We start from the raw sequence: 22,435 nt of genomic DNA, 5'->3' as shown, positions 1-22,435 counted from the left end.
TGTGCATTTGCCAGCACAATCACTGCCTCTGACAAAACGGGCTGCAGTCCGCGTAAGAGTGAGCCACAGAATGGGTTCGTCTGAAACCAGGACAAACTTCAGCTGCCATCATCCCTCGCCACTGGCTGTGCTGGGTAGGACTGATGGGAACTGCAGTCCAACCACATCTGTGGGCCACATGTTCCTCACTCCTGGTCTGAAAGGATTTGTTTTTAACGGATTAATATGGTTATCCAAACAACCAACATGTGAATCAAGCCTCCCAGATTCAGCTTTTGTTTTCCCCACTCACTTGTAAAATGAACATAGGTGTCACCTTTCTGCCCATGATGGTGTTGGGATGCCAAGCAAAATGAGGTTGTTTGTCTATTGAATGCCATGAATATGTGAGATATTGACCAAAAATTGACTAATAAGTAGTCCTAGGATACTATACGAGGCAAGCTCAGGTGTCTTCCACAACAGCGCTAGGCACACCTGGGCAAAGTGCTCATGGCTGACACTGGGAATAGCCAGTGCCTTCCTTTACAGGGCGGAAACAGGCATCATGGCCGAGAGGCGGTGCCCCTGCCTTTGAGGTAGCCTGATGGCAGGTAGGCAGTTGCCCTCTGTGGGCTGATGGTTGAAGGGCGAAGGGCCATGGAAGGACACTCACCTTTAGATCCCTTCTTGCCTTCAGGACTCCTGCCGGGAAAAGCGGCCACTTCAAGACGCCCACTGGCATTCCACGCTTGCTCCAGGGCCCCTGCTGGCGAGACGGCGGAGAGAGGAGGCACTGGAGGCGAAAATCGTGGCTCCCTGGGCCAGTAGAGGGGTCTAGATGGGCCTTTGGTTGAACCCACGGAGGCAGTTCTTCCTCGGCTCTCGCTGGCGTGGCGTGGTCCTGGCACAGCTGAATTGCACAGGAGCCGCCAGGCTGCTGCTCTCCGGGCGTGCTGCTGCTTCCTCGGCTCCTTTGCCACGAGACCGGGCACATACGGGGGGGGGGGGGGCTGTGTCTGTTTCATAACGTGGTGTTCAGGGTTCGTGAGCCCGTCTGCACGTGTGGCAGGCTCAGGCCTTTGGCCTGGGCTGCCAGCTGCTAGAGCCGTGGGCTGAGCCTGGTTTTCAAACTTCTGGGTGCGGGTGCAGGTGCAGCTGCTTCTGCCGCCCGCGGCCACAGCAGCAGCGATGCAGGCCAGCCCACTCCTTGGTCTTGCTGCCAAGGCTTGGCTTTCACTAGTGACCATCGCTGGTGTGGGTGAGGCGCCGCTTGGGAAGTGGAGCAGCTGTGGCCAGCCTCCTGGCACCTCTTGGCACAAGCCCCAGGGGAGACTGGCCATTTTGCTGCTCCCCAAGAAAGGGCTGGCAAGGGGGATGAGACCGAGGCCTGAAGAAGCCCTCCCTGGACAGATCCATCTGGCTGAGAAAGCGATCTGCCCATCAAACAAGAAGCCCTGGGCTTAAATCTGCCCCACATTCACTGGGCGCCCTATGCCAGCCTCTCTGTCTCTCTCCCTCTCCCCCAGCCCACCCCTCTCAGCCTCAAGCCTGGTCTCTCCAGTGGTGTGACAACATAGACTGACCTTGCGGCAGCGTGAGGTTCCTGGCATCGTGCGTCTGAAGTCCTTCATGAGGTCACATCCGCCTGCTCCCGCTCTGAGAGTGAGCCACTGTGCTGTAGTGGTTCGAGCAGGTGGGGGCAGCGTGCGGCCCTCCGGATGTTTTGGCCTGCGCCTCCCATCAGCCCTAGCCAGCAGGACCAGTGGTCAGGGTTGATGGGAGTTGCAGGCCAAAAATCCAGAGGGCTGCACGTTGCCACCCCCATGGTCCTGATCCCCACTCAGCTGTAAAGCTCCCGGGGTGACCCTTGGCGTGGGTGTGGGTGCAACCTCCCTCACAGGGATTTTCTTGAAGATAAAATGCTGGGGGAGAACTTTTAAACACAAGGCAAAGGCCTTTTCCTGCATGAAAGCATTTTGCCCCTGACTTGTTCATTTTGGTGTTTTTAGGTTAGATTTTTGTATTTGTATTTTAAATTGTTTCATTGTGGTAGTCGGGTTTTATTGGTGTTTCACTAGCACTTGTTTAATATTGTAAGCCGCTCTGTGTTCCTTTTGGAGGAAAGGGCAGGGGGATAAGAATTTTAAATGCCTGCTTCTAAATTTAAGAATTTTCCAGAGCAGAAATGGGGAAAAGAGGTAGCTCCTAGGCACAGATTTAAAGGGATTCTGTTTTGGCCCTCAGGCGAGAGCAGTGGAGTTTCATTTCCAGGGCTGTGCTTCTGTGGGGAAGGCATTCCTTGCCCTTCCTTTCTACCATAGGTTTGCTGTTGATGAGGAAAAACTATTCTTGATGTAAAACAGAGGAAGGATCTGGGTACATTCATACAGATGGTGCCATTTAGAACACCAAAACAGAGCAAACCTCGGAACACCTCAATAATTCAGAGTGTGTAAAAGTGAGCAGCAGTCAAGAGGAATCCTTGAAGTGGCCTTCAGGAATCCTCGGTAGAGAGTCTCTTGGCTTAGCGGGAAGCCCAAAATCCACCTGGGCAGGGCTCCCTCCCTCCTCCTTTGCGTGGCACGGAGAAGGGGGCCCAGGCATTCACCTGCCCACTGTCGCATCGTGAGCGCACTTGCCCAGTGCACATTCCTTTTCAGGGCCAGGCACGGCTTGCTGGCTGCATTGGTGGGCAGGAAGAGGTCCCATTGAGAAATGTGCCCTGGCTCTGCGGGCAACCTGTGTTTCCTCAGCTGCGGCCGCCTGGCATTGGGCCTGCCCAAATTGTTTGCCCACTGTGCCTCCCTGGCCCACCACAGTGGGGCTGGCTTAGCCTAGCTACAGCCCTCCATCACAGGCCCAGATTCAGGTCAATAAAGCGGCTCTTCCAGATGGGCCTTTAGGGCTGCCACTCTGGCCATTGAGCACGAACAAAGGGCTGTTTCCAGGGCAACCGGTCTCTTGGCAGCAGAAGCCTGCCACTCTGTTGGGCTTGGCTGGGGGAGGAGGTGGAAGATGAGTCCCACTGTTTGAAGAGGCATCTGGGGGAGCACAGGGCCGGAGGGAGGCAGAGGCTCCACTGCCGCTCCAGCCACCCAGGAGCGCCCGTCCTTTCCTGCGTGGTGCTCAGATGGGCGTTCGACTCTCCTGCATGTGCAGGGCGATGGGACGAGTGCGCGGTCATGTTCACCGGGCAGCAGGTTGGATTTCGACGTGGCTCTGGTGTCTCCTCTGTCACGCTAGGTTAGTGTCATATGTGGAATTCTGCTGTGAGGAAAGGCAACAACACTCGGGGCTTTTTAGCTTAGAAGGCAAATCCCGGTGCATGATAGAGGTGCATCGTATTACACCTGGTGTGGAGAAAGTGGATAGGGAGAACATTTTTCTCCCTCTCTCATAATACCAGAACCCAACAGGGCCATCCCATGAGGCTGAATGGTGGGAGAGTCAGGCCAGATAAACGGAAGGGCTTCTTCACACAGGGCAGAGTGAAACTGTAGAATTCACTTCCACAAGATGCAGTGATGGCCACCATTTTGGATGGCTTTAAAGGGGGATTAGACAAGTTCATGGAGGAGGAGAAGGCTATCCATGGCTACTAGTCATGATGGCTCTGTGCTCCCTCCAGTATCCCAGGGGGCATGCCCCCAAGTACCAGCTTTTGCACTTATGGCCTGCTTGTGGGCTTCCCACTGGGGCACCTGGCTGGCCACTCTGGGAACAGGATGCTGGGCTAGGGAGGCCTTTGGCCCGGTCCAGCATGGCTCTGCTTGTGTTATTAGATTATTCTTCCACCAGCCACGTCACACTCCTGCAGATGGATGCCCCTGCACTGCTTGAGCTGTTAAGGGGCCTCCCTGGCATATCCGTGTTGCCTCGCTCCAGTCCATCGCCGGTCATGTTATGGCGAGATGGGCTTGTGAATCTCAGCAGGCGGGAGAGCATTGGTTGATGGGAGTCCAAGCTGCCTGCTGGTCTTCGACCTGATAACTCCTGCAGTGAGGCCCTTGTGCAGAGGGACTCTGGCGTTGCACACAGTGCGCCTGGCCAGCTGGGGAGGCGGCCGCCACCTCTGCGCGTGCGCGGGAGCACCTTCCAGCGCCATCTTTACTTACTCTTTATGCCTCCTTTCACCTCGCCAAGGCTGTCCTGGAGGCTCCCAGAATCCTCATGATCAGAGAGGTGAACCGCGGCCTCTCTTCTCTGTTTCTGGTGGGCCGTAGTGCCAGAGAGGTATTGGGGGGGGGGCCCCACCGGGCGGCGACACTGAGCGCTCACACCTTCTCTCATTCCTGCCACAGGAGAGTACGTGGAAGGGGTCAGCGGCCAGGATGTGCTCCTTCTCCACTCCTGCCGACAGTGGACCACGGTGACAGCCCACAGCCTGGAGGAGGGGCACTACGTCGTCGGGCCCAAGATTGACATACCCCTCCAGCACCCAGGTAACAGGGCGGAGAGAAAGGGAGGGGGCGAGGGAGGAGCTGGGTGGCGCCAGCCAGGGGGATGCAGAGACACGGTGTCATTGGCGGCTGCATTTACCTTAAACTAAGACCTTTACGGCCACAAATGGCATCCTGGACGCCATTTGCATCCGCAGTCAGTCAGTACCCCTCAGCCAGCGATACGGCATGGTGGCTGTATTGCCGGCGCTTCAGAACTGGCCCGTGGCTCCGCAGAATTGCTGTGGAGCAGAGCTGGCCAAAGAGGTTTCTGGGAGGAGGAATGGCTTGCCTCCCCCCCATGGGTGGATTCCCCACGGACTGGCAGGTAGGGAATCCACCCATCCCTACACCAGAGTCTATCTGGTCCAGCATTCTGTTCAGACCGTGGCCAAGCAGCTGCCCAGGGGAAACCCACAAGCAGGACATGAGCACAACAGCACCCTCCCACCTATGTTCCCCAGCAACTGGTGCACATAGGCATGCTGCCTGATACTGGAAGTGACATAGAGCCATCAGGATTAGTATCCATGGATAGCCTTCTCCTCCAGGAATTTGTCTAACTCCCTTTTAAAGCCATCCTAATTGGTGGCCATCCCTACATTTTGTAGTGCAGGCTGCAAGGAATTATAGCAGGCAGCCCTGGCCATCCCTGAGGCTTCCAATGACCTACCATTTGGAGGGGCTGATGGTCACCTGCCCCGCCAAGGCAAAGTGGCACAGTGGGGCTGTGTATGGCCTTAACATGTTAAACCTATATGATTACTTAAATTAGACTTTCTCAGTTGTGTTTAGCTGCCATGACACAAAGTGTTATGCTGAAAATTCATTAGTCATAATAAGAATTATGAGTATGTAAGGAAATATATAATATCATTTTCTTTAGCACCATTTGCAGCTTACCTCCTGCAGATTGGTCCAAGATTGGTGCTTTCTTCCTCTTTTCTCCCCCCCCCCAGCTGGTGTTGCACCACCCAATCACTTCTCTCCAAGGCTTGAAATAAGAGTATCCCCATTGTTATGATGTGTGCTTTAATTTACATGGATGTGCATCTCGCATACATGTAAACCAAACACATACCTGAGGTATCTTTCGGCGTTGAACTCTGGGCGCTTAGGAAAACCTGATACCCCAAAAGCCGAGGGAGTCAGAGACCACAACAAGGTCTTTGAAAGCAGTTCTTTGTTTTATTAAAGAATAATTTAAAATGAATTAAAACCACACATCAAGGGAATGAGAACGATACATCAACACTGAGAAGGTTAAGGACAATCAAGCATTTGAAGTCAGTAGTGAGGCTAGGTGTGCTGGAATGCATAGAAAATTGTGTGTGTGCGTGTGTAAAATGGGGTTGATGGAAGCATAACACCTGAAAGAGCAGATGTGACTCTTAGCATGGTGTGTGTGTAGCTGAGGAAGGGGGAAAGTGGGGGAAAGGCCTTTCAGCTTGGGATGATCTGAACAGGAGAGAAACAGACTCTTTGGGGGAGTTGTGAGAGAGTTTGAAGGAGGGGTTAGAACAAAGGCAGGGCTGTTGAAGGAAAGTGGATGAAGAAAGAGCTAAAGCCTAGGAGTTTGGGGGTTTGGTGTGGGGTGGAATATTAGGAGAAGATAGAAGGAAATAGAAGATAATGCAAAGATTTTCCTCTCCTTATCTGCTGACTTGTGAAGTGATGGGAAGCTCTGTTGTGCTTCTTCTCTGGAAAAGAAGGAGAGACAGAGGGGAGGAAATGGGGAGGGGATTGCTCTTCTGAGCAGAAAGGATGGAAGGAATCCTCTTTCCTTCTCTCTGTCTCTGCATAAATCTATGGATTCGGGTTGCTGATTTATCCTCTCAGGATTTAGTAATCAAAATCAAAACAAAACCAGTCTTTCTTCTAAGATTGCTCATTGATGCTAGATGGATTTTTAGGTGGCAGACATAAAGGGAAGGAAGAAGACAATGAGATTGTCTTTCTTTCCTGATGTGAGGAAAGCATGGGAGTTGATGGGTGCACATCTCCAGCTATCACAGGTCCAGGTGAGCAATAGAGCCAGGGGGATTTGGGTGACTCCCTTAAACAAAGGTGACAAAAGAGCAATGTAGGCATGCTTGCTTACACAATATTGGGTTTTCAGGGTCTCACAGCTTTATCTTCATTGAAATCTTGAAATCTTCATTTTTCCTTCTATTTTCTGGAGGTTAGAAATCAGTGTAAAATATTCCATGGTGGGGACTCCTGTGGTTGTTGTCCTGAGGCATGATCTGAAATTTGCAAGTGTTAACGTGGGGGAATTAAGGCAATCAGGGCCAGAAAGTTGCATGCAAGAAGTCTGCAGTTCCACTTAGAATCATAGAATCATAGAATAGTAGGGTTGGAGGGGGCCTACAAGGCCATCGAGTCCAACCCCCTGCTCAGTGCAGGAATCCAAGTCAGAGCATCCCTGACAGGTGGCTGTCCAGCCTTGTCCTGAATGCCTCCAGTGTGGGAGAGCCCACCGCCTCCCTCGTTCATGGGTTCCATTGTCGTATTGCTCTAACAGTCAGGAAGTTTCTCCTGATGTTCAGCCGGAATCTGGCTTCCTGTCACTTGAGCCGTGTCCTGCACTCTGGGATGATCGAGAAGAGATCCTGGCCTTCCTCCCTGTGACAACCTTTCAAGTACTTGAAGAGCGCTACTATATCTCCCCTCAGTCTTCTCTCCTCAAGGCTAAACCTGCGCAGTTCTTTCAGTCTCTCTTCATAGGGCTTTGTTTCCAGTCCCCTGATCATCTTTGTTGCCTTCCTCTGAACCCTCTCCAGTTTGTCTGCATCCTTCTTAAAGTGTGGTGCCCAGAACTGGACACAGTACTCCAGATGAGGCCTAACCAGTGCTGAGTAGAGGGGAACGAGTACTTCCTGGGATTTGGAAGCTATGCTTCTATTTATGCAACCCAAAAGAGCATTTGCCTTTTTTGCAGCCACATCACATTGTTGGCTCATATTCAGCTTGTGATCAATGATAACATTCCAAGATCCTTCTCGCTTGTAGTGCTGTTGAGCCACGTTGAGCAACTTGGGTTGTGCAAAGCCTCAATATCCTGTGGAACTTGCTTTTCTGCTCTTCTCCAAGACCAACCCCCCCCCCAGCCCCCTTCCAGATACAGGCCCTATCTTCCCCAAACAGCAGAATTTTGGGGTACTTTGTAATACTGTCCTAAGTAGCTCTCCAAGTTGGGTCTCATGAGCTTCCCACGCCAAGCCTGAGAGAGCCTCGATAATGGGGAACAGTCACACATTTTAAAGCTTTCTTGCATCTGGGGAGGAAATGTTGTGCGTAGGTGGGTTCCTAAGGCCCACTTCTCCCATTATTTTGAAGAGAACTGCTGCAATGTGGCTCCGTCCCACGCTGCAGAGGCCACAGAAGCAACTCCCACTTGGCCACTCCCCATGTCGGTGTGGCCTCAGCTTCTGTGAAGATACTTCGAGGAAGGACATGATGGCTTGCCGCAGCGCTCTCCACCGGAATGTTACAGATTGACACTAGATGTTGCTTCCTTCCTCCTGTTTGCCTTTTGTTTGCACTGTTTGCATTTTGGGGCTGGGTGGGTGAACTCAGTTGCGTAACCCTTTTTGCTTCGCTGTACAGCCAGCCAGACAGGCGCCCGGTGTGAGTCACTGCTGGCAAAGCAGCCTAGTGGTGTGGTGGCTGTTCCAGGTGGGAGTGGGGTGAGCCCTGAACTGACCCCCTGCCCCAGTTATGTCCAAGCCTGTTTCCAAGGAATAAAATAGCTCAGCCTTCCCCAATCTGGGGCCCTTCAGATGTGTTGGACTACAACCCCCAGTAGTCCAACACATCTGGAGGGCCCCAGGTTGGGGAAGGCTGAAATAGCTCATCATCCCTTTTGTGGCTCCGTGTGACCTCCAGTACCAGAGCCAGTAGGCCTGTATACACCTGTTGCTGGGGAACATGGGCAGGAAGGTGCTGTTGCGCTCGTGCTCTGCTTGTGGGTTTTCCATCTGGGCAACTGTGTGAACAGAACGCTGGACTAGGCGGACCTTGGTCTGACCCAGCACAGCTCTTCTTAGGGTCTTGTGGGGGTGTTAATTCTGCTCCTGATATCAAATCCTAGCCACAGAAATGGAGATCCCTGCAGCCCAGGCTGTGAACCCCCCCTGCGGACAAAGGCCCAGGAGCCCAACAACGTACCAGTCTGGGCTGCTGTCGCTGCTGCCCCGTGTGCTGCCTGGCTAGGGAGGGAGGGATTCTGGCTTGGCATCTCTGGGGGCCTTGGTGGGCCTGGCCGTTTCCTCTCTCAGCTTCTGCTCTGGGGTGCAGTTCTGCCCATTCCTTCCTGCTGGCCTTCAGCCTATTCATCTCTGGAGGGCTGGCTTGGCTGTGAGTGATTCCATGTTCAGTTCTCAGGCGATGTTACACAGGTGGCCGGGGCAGGTGCAGCTTTGCTCCCTTTCTGCAGGTGTAAAAGGGGGAACACCAGTGACCTGCCTTGCAGGGTTGTTGTGAATTTGGAATGCCTCAGGCACAGGCCCATGCTTTCCAAGAGGCCTGTGATGGGGCCTGGTGTGGAAGGTCAGAGGGGGAGAAAGGGCAGCTCTGGCACCATGCTGGACAGATGGTGTGGAGGGGGGAGTGACCGGAGCTGGAGCGGGAATTAGCGGGGCTGAGATCATCCCTGGCCCTTAATGAGCCCACTAAGTGCTTCCCATCTTTGGTAATGATGTGCAAGAATGAATAAATAATGGGCGAGGGTCGGGCTGGGATGGCTAATCGCTGCTCCTCCGGGAGACCAATGGGACAGGAAAGGCGGAGCGGCGTGTGTTAACCTGCTTTGCTGGCCCCATTCATAAAACCGGAGCGGACAGCTCCGTCCTCCGCTTGCAAGAGGAGAGGTGGGACTTCTTCTCCGGCCCCTTGTCAGAAAAGCCTTGCTTCTGGCCAGGAGGCCGGCCAGCGGAGGACACCTTGTCGGAGGACACTCAGCGGAGGACACCTCAGGCTTGGCGTGCCAGAGCCAGCAGGCTGGGGCGCGTCCCGAACGGCAGGCCGATCTGACCCAGCAGGCGCCATGATCCACCAGATGTCCTCTGCACAGGCCTGACTTGGACGAGCAGGTGCCGTGCGAAGGCAACCGTGTCCCTTGGTTTTGGCAAGGCTTGTGCAGGAGAACTTCCCGATAGATTGTGTCCAATCCGCAGCAAGGAACAGCGGGTCTACATCCCGCTTGTGGCAACAGCTCACTGAATGTGCTAAATCTTCTCTCTCTCTCTCTCTCTGGTTTTTATCCTGCCCTTTCCCCAAAGACCTCAGGGCAGCGTCCATTGTTTCTCTCCCCCATGCACACATCCTCACAACAATCCTTTGAGGCAGGTTAGGCTGAGAGATGGTGGCTGCCCAAGCCCCCCCATGGACCGTCATGGCAGACTGGGGATTCGAACCTGGGTCTTCCTGGTGTACATCCAGTGCTCTTGCCGCTGCACCAGTCTCGCTCCCCTTCACGCCCTTTGTCCATGCTGGCTCTGTTAGGGCTACAGTCGGGGTGCGTACACTGCAGCAGCAAAGTGTCCCCTTCCGAAGGTGAAACTGAGGCTCTCAAGCAAACTGGAGAGGGAGGGTTGCAGCATCAGGAGGGTGGCGGCGGCGGCTCTTCCGGGCTAAGTAACGTGAAGCAGGGGAGCATGGGGACGCTGGTGAGCCATCGGAGGGGAAGGCGGTGGTGGTGACCATATCTGGTGGCCTTTCTGTAGGGCTTCTGGAGTGTCCCTGCACCTCACCTACATCGCTTTGGTAGCCCTTACAACGCCTCTGGAAGAGAGCTCGGCTCTGCCGAGAGGAGGCGCGCGGCCGGGTGGAGTGGGAGCGAGCCCTTGCCTCAGGCCCCCAGCACCGTGCGTAGCAGCGGGGAGATCTGGACCGGGGGCATGCTGGGCGTTTGCTCTTGCCAGCTCCGCTGCCAACCTTCTGGGATCGCGCGTTAGAAACAGATCACAGTCGGCCGCTGCGTGGACAGGATGCTGGGCGAGGCAGACCCTTGGCCTGGCCCAGCAGCAGGGCTCCCCCGATGTCCTTGATGTGCAGCAGAAGGGACTGGGGCTGGGGCTGTGCGCCCCAGCACAAACCGCCCCCCCCCCCGGAGAGCGCGCTCTGCAAAGTGCCCCAGCTGCGTCCCTGGCCCCACACTTTGCTTTGCACAAGACACCATGAATTGTCGCCCCCCCAAGCTAATATACTTACAACATGAATGAGGAACGTGAGCCTCATTGAGGCACCAGCTCGCCCAGACTCCTTGGCTGTCACATCTCCAGGTTCCGGCAGGGACAGCAGGAGGGAGTGTGGGAGGCCGAGGTGCCGGGTCGCTCGCTTCCACCCCTGGCCAGGCCATTGTCCTCTTCCCCAGCTGGTGCGTGGACGCCTCCCCACCCCACGCCTGGGTGTGGCTGCAGCCTGTTCCCACCCCAGCTCTGTCTCCAGGACAAGAAGCCTGGGGGCGCCCTGGCCCCCCTCCTCCGTTGTCAGGGCAGCTCCCAGTGTGGGCTCACTGTCTGTATGTCTGTGCTGCCTCCGCTTGGCTTCCTCGTTTGCTGGGGTGAGGGTGCTGCTGAGCAAACAGGGCCCCCGAAGCCATGTTTGCAGATGGAGGTGATCCTGGCCTGGCCTGGGGTGCCGTCTTTCTGGGGAAGGGGGCAGTGACAGCCAAGATGGATGCAGCTGTGGGTCACAGCTGCAAGACCCCTGGAGCAGGGAGTCAAGGCAGCCTGTGCGGGGCTTGATCTGAGCCTTGGTGGCTTCTTTCGGCACAGTGGGCTCGTGGTTAATGGCCGTGATTGGAGAGGGTTATTTTTATTATCCCCCTCCGCCCAAATTAGCATTATAAGGGCCATAGCACCATACCCCTATAATGCTCATTTTACAAAATGATGGGGGGGGGACACCCTTTCCAGTCACCACCATTAACCACCAGTCTACCATGTAGAAAGAAGCCACATGGACAGAAAACTTGAAAGACATTTTGAAGCAGTTGTATTTCTTCTTGTAATTTTTTTTCTTTTTTCCAGGCTTATTTATTTATAACGTTTTTATTCTGCCCTTCTTCCAAGTCGCTCAAAGCCGGGATTTGAACCCGGGTCTCCCCAGTCCTCATCCAGTGCTCCAGTGGCTAGAATGCAGTTCCTATATTGTGGTGGCTTAAGCACCTTCTGGATCTCTCCCTCCCTACGATATAGGGTCTATATGAACACCAGTCTCCAGCAGCAGTCTGTGGATGGGGTGGCAGGATGTCATCAGAGGCAGAGTAGGTTGATAGGGTGGCCACATATGTGCTGTGCTTGACAGAGGACAATTCTCTGTTTAAAGGGGCTTTCCAGACCAAGTCCAGTTTAAAAATAAAGAACCAGAGAAAGGGAGCACAGCTGGAGCCTTGAAGTGCCCCATCGACTGTTAGCACCTAGGCAGCAGATTGAGCAGCTGCATACAGGTGGGTCACCTGGTCCCACTCTTCCCCACTGTGGTGAGATAATTTGATCCAGTTCACATGTCACTCTGGGCAATCCCTGGGTTTTTTAACCCAGGAACTGCAGGAGGAGCAGAGTGCCTGATCCACATGTGTGCCACTTCCAGTTTCAGTTAACAATTAAGGGTTGTTTTGTGAGGTCTGAATCCAGAAACTCTAGGTTGTTGGTGGTTAACCCCCCCCCCCGGAGTTAACCCAACTATTACCCATGATTTGTTGCTGGGTTAATTTTGGGTTGTTTAGCACACACCCCACGGTTCTCCAGATGTACCTCTCAACTTCCTCCTATACATTTGAGAACCTCAAAAGATGCCACAAAGTGGATCCATCCAGTCCAGCACCCTGTTTTCCACAGTGGCCAACCCATCACCTCTGGCCAGACCATAAACAGGCCACACGTTCTATGACCCTCAGTACCTGACCTTCAGAGGTATTTTATTTTAGACGCTTTTAGACATATTTGCAAAGGTCAAAGCTGTTAAGAAAGAACAAAAACAATAAAACCAATATAAGAAAACCAAAATTTGAAGTGATCTTGCTAGGCTGGAGCGCTGGGCACAAAACAACAGAATGAAATTCAATAGGGATAAATGCCAAGTTGTGCACCTAGGAAAAAGAAACCAAATGCACAGTTACAAGATGGGGGATACTTGGCCAGTGTGGTGTAGTGGCTAGAGTGTTGGACTGGGAGCCAGGAGATCCAGGTTCTAGTCCCCACTTGTCCATGGAAGCTTTGGGTCAGTCACAAACTCTCAGCCCAACCCGCCTCACAGGGTTGTTGTGAGGATAAAATGGAGGAGAACTATGTACGCTGCCTTGGCTTCCTTAAGAAGGAAAAAGGCGGGATATAAATGCAGCAAACAAACAAATACTACGAGTGAGAAGGATCTTGGAATTGTGGTAGATCACAAGCTGAATATGAGCCAACAATGTGATGTGGCTGCAAAAAAGACAAATGCTCTTTTGGCCTGCATTAATAGAAGCATAGTTCCCAAATCCTGGGATGTACTAGTTCCTCAGCACTGGTTAGGCCTCATCTGGAGTACTGTGTCCAGTTCTGGGCACCACACTTTAAGAAGGATGCAGACATGCTGGAGAGGGTTCAGAGGAGGGCAACAAAGATGATCAGGGGACTGGAAACAAAGCCCTATGAAGAGAGACTGAAAGAACTGGGCATGTTTAGCCCCGAGAAGAGAAGACTGAGGGGAGATAGGACAGCGCTCTTCAAGTCCTTGAAAGGTTGTCACAGAGAGGAAGGCCGGGATCTCTTCTCCATCATCCCAGAGTGCAGGACACAGAATAATGGGCTCAACTGACAGGAAGCCAGATTCTGGCTGAACATCAGGAGAAACTTCCTGACTGTCAGAGCAATACGACAGTGGAACCCATGACCTAGGGAGGCTGTGGGCTCTCCCACACTGGAGGCGTTCAAGACGAGGCTGGACAGCCACCTGTCAGGGATGCTCTGACTTGGATTCCTGCACTGAGGGGGGGGGGGGGTTGGACTCGATGGCCTCGTAGGCCCCTTCCAGCCCTACTATTCTATGATCCTATGATGGGAGTTGGAGGCCAAAACATCTCATCAGTTGATCAGTTACTCACCACTAGTTACTGCAAGGGCAGTGTTGGTACTTTCTACGCCAGATACATTCTGAGGGAGGCTCAGGGTGCAGAGGAATTGCTGAGTTTGATGAGCATGTAAAGATGAAGGGGCCACCAGCGTCAGCTTGAGGGCAGCGCCGTGGAGCTGGCCTAGGGCGGGGGCAAATCCGCACAGATGTGCTAACGATGCCTCTGTACCCACGTCTGAGCTCACCTTCCATGCACCACGTAGCTGGAACAATACGACAGTGGAACCAGTTGCCCAGGGAGGCGGTGGGCTCTCCCACACTGGAGGCGTTCAAGACGAGGCTGGACAGCCATCCGTCAGGGATGCTCCGACTTGGATTTCTGCTCTGAGCAGGGGGTTGGGCTCGAGGGTCTTGCAGGCGCCTTCCAACCCTACGGTTCAATGATTCTATGATAAAACCGAACAGACAACGGTGGTGGGGAGGGGGGGAGCAGTGGACCCATGCCTTCTCCCTGGCGCTCTGCCTGTCAAGCCAGTGGACAGCAGCGAAGATGAGGAAGAGGGTGAGGTGCAGAGCGGCTGGCGCCTGCCCTGAGGCTGCCTCACACGCTTGGGCTCGGAGGTTTCCACCAGGCGCTTCTGCAGGCTGATAGGCTCTGAGCCGCCACGTTGCAGGAGTCCTCGCTGAGTGGGTTGGCCTCGGGGTCTCTTGGAGCCATGGGCAGCAGGCAGAGTGCTGAGCTGGAGGGGCCCTCGGTGCGTGGGGCTTGTGGCCAGTGGGGCTCTGCGCCGGGAGCTGGACATGGACTGGGGAACGCAGAGTCCAAGCAGGGCCTGGGGCTCCCCAGGACGCCGCTTCCCCCTTTGCAGGGCTGCTGTGAGAAGAACCTGGGATTCTTCTTGCGCTGGAGCCCTGAATGTCTCGGAGGGAAAGGGGGCGCGCATGTCCGCCGAATAAAAAAATTCGGTTTATCATAGAATCATGGAACAGTAGGGTGGGAAGGGGCCTTCAAGATCCTCGAAAACAAACGTTTGTTTGTTTGTCCTCTGCAGCAGCGGTTCCTGATGACAGGGGACTGGCTGCAGCCCCCACTAGCGACAGGCCCAGCCTAGCAGCAGCCCCCACGTGTGGCGGGGGGGCCGTTAAGACAAGGTGATGCTGGAGAATGAATGGGTGATGCCAGTCCAAGCCCCCTGCGGGCTGCCACGTGCTCAGACCCCAGGATGGGAAAGCGATGGGCCCGTGGATCTGCCCGTCTCTCCCTCGCTCCCTCTGTGTTCTGGGATGCCTGTGCCTCTCTACCTTCGGGGACCATGCTGGGGGTGGGGGTGGGGAGGCCTTCCCATAATGCGGCTGATCTCATGGCCGCCACCTCTTCCTTCCAAGGCTCCAAGGGCCCCAGAGGGAGGAAGGGGCTGACTAGATTCATCACTTTGGCTCCCTCCAAAAGTTGAGGAAACGCAGAGGCTGCATTCAGCAGGCCTCATCTCAGAACTTGTCTTCAGTGTCGAGAGGCACGGAGTACGCGCAGAGGAATTCCCTGGTCATTTCCAGGTGTGTGAAATGACCTTTTTGTTTCTTTTAGCCTTGCAGCCTGCCCCTTCTGAGATGCGGAATAATAAGGCATGCCTTTGCAGAGTGCCTTTTCCTCACCATTGGATAACGACAATTGGGCCTTGCTCAACTGGGCTGTAGGTGAAGGACTTCCATGTCTGAGGACCGGACTTTCTGAACGGCCCAGATCTAAATTTAGAGTAACCGTTTCCAGAGCCATGTCAGTCTGTTGCAGCAAAAACAACAAAACATCTTGTGGCACCTGAAAGACTGACACGTTTACTCTGGGATAAGCTCTCGTGGACACTTTCCTGGACACTGCCCGCTTCCTCAGATGCCTGAAGGGTTAACCTCAAACTGGCAGGTGTATGTCCATATTGGGGCTGCGGGGTGTGGAGATGGAGACTGCTGGCGCGCCCAGCAGTGACGTCTGGTGCTAGCACCCAACAACGCTTTGAGAACGGCAGCTGTTCAGGCCACGATCACTGCACCGCTTGTATTTCCGTTCCCTCTGGCAACGCACTCTGCCGGGAGTGCTGGGAGCTGCAGCCAGGCACATCTGGGGGGGGCTGCTGTGTGGCACCTGCTGCCCAAGGGGCGGCGGCGGCCAGGGCCACAGGTGGCTGGAAAGGGGCTGGACGTGTTCTTGGAGGAAAAGCCAGTCAGTGGCTCCTAGTTGTGGTAGCCTTATCCTACAGAGCCTCCATGAGGGGAAGTCTACCTCTCGATACAGAGGGCTCTTTTCTTCCTGCCCAGCCTGTGGGTTTCCTGGAGACATCTGGCTGCACCCTTGGTCAGGCCCAGCTGGGCTCTTCTGTATGTCAATGCTTGAAAAAAAGAATTGGACCAATGCATGGAAGGCAGATCTCCCCAGGCCACAATAATAGTTTGAATGGAGCTTCCACTTAAAATGCTGGAGGCAAACAACAGGGGAAGGCTGTGTCCATTGTTATCAGCTTAGGAGCTCTCCTGGGGCACCTGGCCGACCACTGCCAGAGGCAGCAGTCCAGGCCAGGTGGCCCTTCCTCTCCCAGTGGCTCGTCCTCTCCCGGCCTGTGGACTCGGCTGCCTCTCAGCCTCTAGGAAGATGAAACCTGCAGTGCACCTTCGTAGCCGCTCTCCCAGAAAGCGCATCCATTAACCAAACCTGCATGTTTTGGGTTCCAATCTTGCAGGGAAATTTAAGCTGCTGGACCAGGACAGGGATGTCCGGGAGCCTGTGCAGTACTTCAGCAGTGTGGAGGAGGTGGCGAGCATCTTTCCAGACCGGGTCTTTGTCATGGAGGCCATCACCTTCAGTGTAAAGGTCAGTTATGCTTCAGGAGGGTGGGCACATCAGCCCAGAATATTGGGGGGGCGGGGAATGCTACCTCTGATTCTCTCACTACAAGAGGGAGACTTTAAGCCAGGTTGCCCTGACCTCTTGATTGCCACTTGGTTCTGCTCATTTAACCATGAGCTGAGCTGTGTCAAAGCCCACGCTTGCAGTACCGCTGCCCTGCGTGCGCAGTAAAATAAGCTGTGCAAAACCTGAGCTGCTGGGTCAAAGCACAGCTGCTTACAAAAACCTTGGCTTGCAATTTGATTAACTACTTGAGAGCTGAACTCTCAGCCTATAAATAGGTCTAAGGACTTCCACTGCTTTATTGAATAAGCCTTGCTAAACTGAGTGCTGAGATCGCTGCGGTCAAAGGCCTTGAAAGCAGAGCAAAGCTCGTGTGCCGGTAAAATCTGCTGTCCTGAAAGCCGGTTTGGCAGCTTTGCGGCTTGCACGGACCTGCCTCGTTCGCAACCAGCAGCCAGGCTCGTAGTGGCGTGTCAGGTTCTTATGCTGCAATCCTGTACTTGGGCAGGGAGCACGTGGCCCCAGGGCCACATACACCCCCCCCAATTAAAAATCAATGCTCAGTAGCAGCTACGGAGCGCTAAAATGGACAAATTTCACTGGTTCACAATTTCGGTGGCAAACTGGCAATTGTTTTTTCTCCCCCACTACCCTTGGTACGGCCTGTGGGGAGGGCGGGCAGCGAATGGCTCCCAGACCTCCCGCAGTTGCCTACCCCTGTTATGCACACTTGCCATGGAGTAAGCGCCATTGAACTCAGTGGAGCTTACTTTTGAGTAGACATGCATAGGATTGCACAGTGAATGGTCTTGTTTGTGGCATGTATTTAGGAGTCTGCCTGGAAGGAATATTAGAATATTTAGAATATTAGAAACATTAAGGAAACATTAATGGAAACATTAAGGAAACATTAGAATATTTCCCCTGATGTTGTCAAGAAAACACGAGGTGGAGCGAGGCGTGGACAGCCAGGGGGAGCATTTAAGCCCCGGGTTCCCCCGTTTTCCAGGTGCTTTTAATCCCGGTGGGGTATCGTGCCCTTTGGGCGACACCCCATACATCCCCAAGAGGACTCCTGAAGTAAGCAGAGGCCCCTTTCCTCTTCCAGGTGCTCCTCCCTGCTCCCCAAAGACGGACACACACTAAGATGAGAATGGGATGCAATTTCCTGAGCACTGTAAAACTTTTAGGATTAAATAAATGTTAACGTTGAAGAGAGTTCCATTTCCAAGGAAGCCAGAGGAGGGATGCAGTGGGCTGTATCCAACAGTAGTCTATCTACTATCTAGTCCGAATCATTTCATAGGGTCCACTCTACCCTATGAATGCAACCTAAAGACAATAATGAATGCAACCTAAAGACAATGGAAACTGGAAGCACAGAAGTATTAAGATAAAAAAATTATCAGTGAGGAAAACAGGAGGGAGGAGAGGTTTTTAAAAATTGTGCTGTGGAAAGAAATTAAGGTATTTTCTTTAAGGTTGCTGTCCTAAACATACATACTAGGGAGTAAACTTGACTGAACACAGCGGGATTTACTTCTCAGTAAACATGCATAGGATTGCACTGGAAGTTGTAAAACTAAGACCTTCCAACTCGCTTGGTCAGACTACATTGGAAATAGCCTCTGTACTCTGTAGAGAGGACGCAGGCAGGGGTGTCTCCCTTTCGACTGGCAATGGCAGCCTTGATCCCAAAGCCAATTCAATTATCTGATCTGTGAAAACCACAAAAAAAGTCCTTTAAGTCACTCAAATAAGATAATTTGCTGGAATTTGAGACACAACCTGGCAAGTCAGCCATCTGGGCTCCACCTCCTTATCTCTTGCTGATCGGGGCAACCACATGGCGCGCGCCCTGGTCTGGTCCTGAAGGTCCCTCCCTGCTGCCCCGCCGCCCCGGGCCTCTCAAAGAGGCCTCCATTCCATTTTGTGCCACCACCAAATGCAGCCCACCGGCCAGGCCAGGGCCCCAGGGAGGCGCTTGACCCCACCTGCCACAGCCAGCTTTTTGCAGCCTTGGGCAGATGAGGCTTCAGGCCCCCGCCCGTGGCTGGTGGGTTGTGCCTTGCGTGGTTGCGCGTCAGCTGGTGCCCTGCAGCATCACAGAGCAAAGCGACAGTGAGCGCTCTGCAGAAGCCCGCCCTTTTCCGACGCCGAAAGTAGCTACAGCCAGTGCCCCCCTGCACCCCCTGCCCCACACCTTTTGTCGCGCTCTCCTTGTCAAGCCTCTTTTCCTCCCCTCCTCCCTCACCAACGGGCTCCTCCCAGGTTGTGTCGGGCGAGTTCAGTGAGGACAGCGAGGTGTACAATTTCACCCTGCACGCAGGGGACGAGCTGACGCTCATGGGCCAGGCGGAGATCCTGTGTGCGAAAGCCACAAAGGAAAAGTCGCGGTTCAGCACGCTGCTGCGGAAGCTGGGCAAGGCGGGAGTCCCTGGCGGTGGTGGGGGCGGCAAGCCACTGAAAGGCAAGATGCCCTGCCTGATCTGCCTGAACCATCGCACCAACGAGAGCCTGAGCTTGCCCTTCCAGTGCAAGGGGCGCTTCAGCACCCGCTCCCCGCTGGAGTTGCGGATGCAGGAGGGGGCCCACAGCATCCGCAGCATCGTCGAGAGGGTGCGGCTGCCCGTCAGCGTGACCGTGCCCAGCCGGCCACCCCACAACCCCTACGACCTGCACACCATCCGGGAGGGCCACTGCTACAAGCTGGCGAGCATCATCTCCAAGACGGTGGTGCTGTGCTGTGTCCTCCGCAGGGACGCGGTGGCCCCCTCACACTTCCTCCTGCTCGCCGACATGCCCCGCTTCCTGCTGCCGGAGGGGGCCCTGCGCGGGGGCGGGGGCCCCCGGCTGGAGAAGCTGCTGCGGGAGAGCGCTGCCCTTTGCCAGGAGTGCTTTGACCCCCACGAGTACTCCAGGGCAGTGCGGGCAGCCACACCGGACTTCTCGGAGGAGTGCGCCAGCCCCCGCCGCATCCGGCTCTGCCTGCAGGGCCACACCCATGACGACCTGGCCCAGTCCCTCCAGCGCCTCTCAGTCTGCCTCCGCAGCGCCGCCGAGAGCACGTGCCAGGACGCGGGCCCCGGAGGGAGGAGCCCGCGGCTGCGCCCCCCTTCCTGCCGGGAGCATGCTGCCCTCGCCCCCGAGGCCTCGGACCCTGAGCGCGAGTACGTGACGCCCGACTGGACCGAACCTGCATCCCGGACCCTGGAGCTCCCCTACGAGGAGCTGTGGGCCAGTCAGAATGCCGAGAACTACTCGGAACCCATCAGCCACCCCCCTGGGCAGGAGAGTGCCGACGAGGACCCGCAGGACCTCCTTGCCTTCGCCAGCCTCGCCTCACCGCTGGGCTCCCCACGCCGTCGCCGCTGCCAAGGCCTGCTGAGGGAGGAGCCTATGGGAGATGCCCCGCCCCCGGTCCCACCCAAATCGGAAGCGGTAAGAGGCATGTGCAGTGGAGCGCTTGGCAGGGATGAGGCGGGGCAGGGCGGGGCGGGGCGGTCAAGCGGCTCACCTGGAAAAACCAACAGGGGGACCACAGGTGGGCATCCGGCAACGCTTGCTCAGAGCCGGGTACAGGTGTTAAAAGCACGGGCAATGCTGAGCATTGGGACACATCCTGCAGGGACAAGGGAGCAGGGGGCTTCCTGCTGCCGCCCATTGAGGGGGTCCCCTCCCTTTATTGACCTCTTGGCACGAATGGGTGGTGCGGAGGGCCAGGGTGGCCTGTGTGGGGGCTAGGCAGCCAGCTCAGTGTTGGGTGGGGGCCGCCCTGCCCTTGGCCAGGAGCTGCTCCGAGCCCCTCTGGCTGCCCTGCTGTGGGATGGCTGGCCCCCGGGCCGGGGTGCCTCCTGGCATTCCGCGTTGGCACCATATCCTTGCCTCTCTCCCTGCCCTTTCCACACTACACCTGCTGAATATTGCCACCAGGTGGAGGGTGCCTCTGACTTCCGTGGCTTTAAACATTCACGGTGGCAGCTCTGAACTTGTCTAGCTTGACCTCCCCCACTCCTTCTCCTGCCTGTTACGGGTGCCACGGAACCTGAACGCGCCGGGGCAGGGGTTGAACTCCCCCTTTGGCCAGGGCCATGCATCCCCCCCCCCAACTTCCCTCTCTGACCTCCAGGATTTCTTATGCCTTGAATCGACTATTTCCATACTTCTTCACGCAGCGCATAGTTCAGCTATGGAGTTCGCCACCACAAGATGTAGTGATGGCCGCCAGTTTGGATGGCTTTAGAAGGAGGTTGGACAAATCCATGAAGGAAAAGGCTACTAGTCCATGGCTACTAGTCCTGATGGATATATATTGCCTTCAGTATCAGAGACATTCGGCTTCTGTACGTCAGTTGCTGGGGAACACGTGCAGGAGGGTGCTGTTGCGCTCATGCCCTGCTCGTGGGCTTCTCATAGGGGTATATGGTTGGCTGCCGTGGGAACTGAATGCTGGGCCAGGGAGGCCCCCTTGGGTCCGATCCTGTATGGCTGGTATGTTCTCCCTCCCTCCCTTTCTGTGCGAGCTGTATCCTTCACGCTTCCCCGCTCTTCCAACCCAGTAATGACACACTGGAGGCGTTCAAGACCAGGCTGGACAGCCATCCATCAGGGATGCTCTGACTTGGATTCCTGCGCTGAGCAGGGGGTTGGGCTCGATGGCCTTGTAGGCCCCTTCCAGCCCTACTATTCTGATTCTATGATACCAAACAGGAAAGTGTGTGTGTGTGTGTGTGTGTGTGAGGGAGAGAGTGAATAGCAAATTTATATGCCACCTTGGAGTTGTATATAGGAAAACATTTTTAAATTATGCACAGAGAAATAGAAAAAAAAATATCAATGAGCAGAGGCAGTTGGAGTGGGGGTGGGGGTATGAAAAGCTAAAATAGAGCACATTTCGTGCCACAGGCTGGCATGGATGATATCACAAGCCAGCACAGCAAAACTAACTAGCCACACGGTAAGCATATCTAGACAGAGAGGCAAGATTCCCACAGGCAGCTGCAGAGCGGCACAGAATTCTGAGCCTTTTCCTATGCCAGAGTAGCCCTTTCTCAAAGGGGTCCCAGAAGGAGGCAGGGTGCACCGAGGGAGGTCAGCCTCCTCAGGCTCTGGGGCTTTCCATATCAAAGGATGCTTGCTGAAGGGCTGGGAAATCCATATTGCCTGGGGCTTACAGTCCTGCCCACCTGCCCCTCTCCACTCTCTATCCCTCCTGGAGGCACTGTGGGTTTGACTTCGATACCAATGACCAAAGAATGGATCATGACTCGGGATGGTTGTGGTTGTTGCTATCCTGATTTCCCAGCAGGAAATGTGGGGTGATGTTTATGAGTCTATAGCAGAGGAATAACAACTGAGATCTACAACGAAGTGTTGCAGTGCCAGCCAGCTACCCCCTTTTCCAGGTTACGCCATTCCATCTCTCCCAGTTTTCTGTCCCCACCCCTGCCAACAGCCTGGCCCGATCTACACTCGCGTTTCTTTACGCTTCCAATGAGTCTTCGTTCCCCTCGTTTCCCATGACGCTCTCGCTGTTTCGTTTTGGAACCGCAATTTCCCACTGCCCTGTTACTGCTTTCATTACCCTGATATTGTGATTTCCAAGTAGATTTCATTCATGTGCTCTGCTTCTCCGCTTTCGTCACCGTACAGGGGCGTGGAATTCTCCTCCCATGCCTGTCTATATACGGCGGTGTTTGTATTTCCCTCCTGTCCAATCACAGCTCTCAACGCCCCCACGCCGTCTTCCGGCTGCTGATAGCATACCTTCCTCAGCACTCGAAGTTTTATCGCCAACAAGCAAAGGGCTACATGTGCCTGATCTCGGAAGCTCAGCAGGGTCAGCACCGTTTAGTACTTGGATGGGCGACCGCCTGGGAGTCAGGCTTCGCATTGAGCAGGGGGTTGTTCTATCCCTTCAAATGACACTAACTTTTACCTCTTTCTATCCCTTCAAATGACACTAACTTTTACCTCTTTCTATCCCGCTTTGCTTTTTTTTTTAATTAAGGAATTATCTTCGAATCTTCGAAGAATCGTAGCTTTTCCAGCCCAA

The 22,435-nt window shown here is 54.7% G+C and overlaps 1 protein-coding gene across 2 annotated transcripts in view; it reads left to right on the top strand.

Moving 5' to 3' along the window:
- GAREM2 (GRB2 associated regulator of MAPK1 subtype 2) overlaps positions 1 to 22,435 on the top strand; it is a 32,859-nt gene that overhangs the window by 5,608 nt on the left and 4,816 nt on the right. For both annotated transcript variants that reach the window (XM_084829546.1, XM_084829545.1), the window contains exons 2-4: positions 4,284 to 4,424; positions 16,211 to 16,341; positions 18,652 to 19,821. In XM_084829546.1, the coding sequence (XP_084685672.1) occupies positions 4,284 to 4,424; positions 16,211 to 16,341; positions 18,652 to 19,821 (1,442 nt within the window). The remainder of the gene's footprint in view (positions 1 to 4,283; positions 4,425 to 16,210; positions 16,342 to 18,651; positions 19,822 to 22,435) is intronic.

This window comes from Heloderma suspectum, chromosome 1 (assembly GCF_057233095.1).
Source record: "Heloderma suspectum isolate Gila_16-S chromosome 1, 16-S_ref, whole genome shotgun sequence".
Taxonomy (NCBI): domain Eukaryota; kingdom Metazoa; phylum Chordata; class Lepidosauria; order Squamata; family Helodermatidae; genus Heloderma; species Heloderma suspectum.
This window is presented reverse-complemented; position numbering and strand designations above follow the sequence as displayed.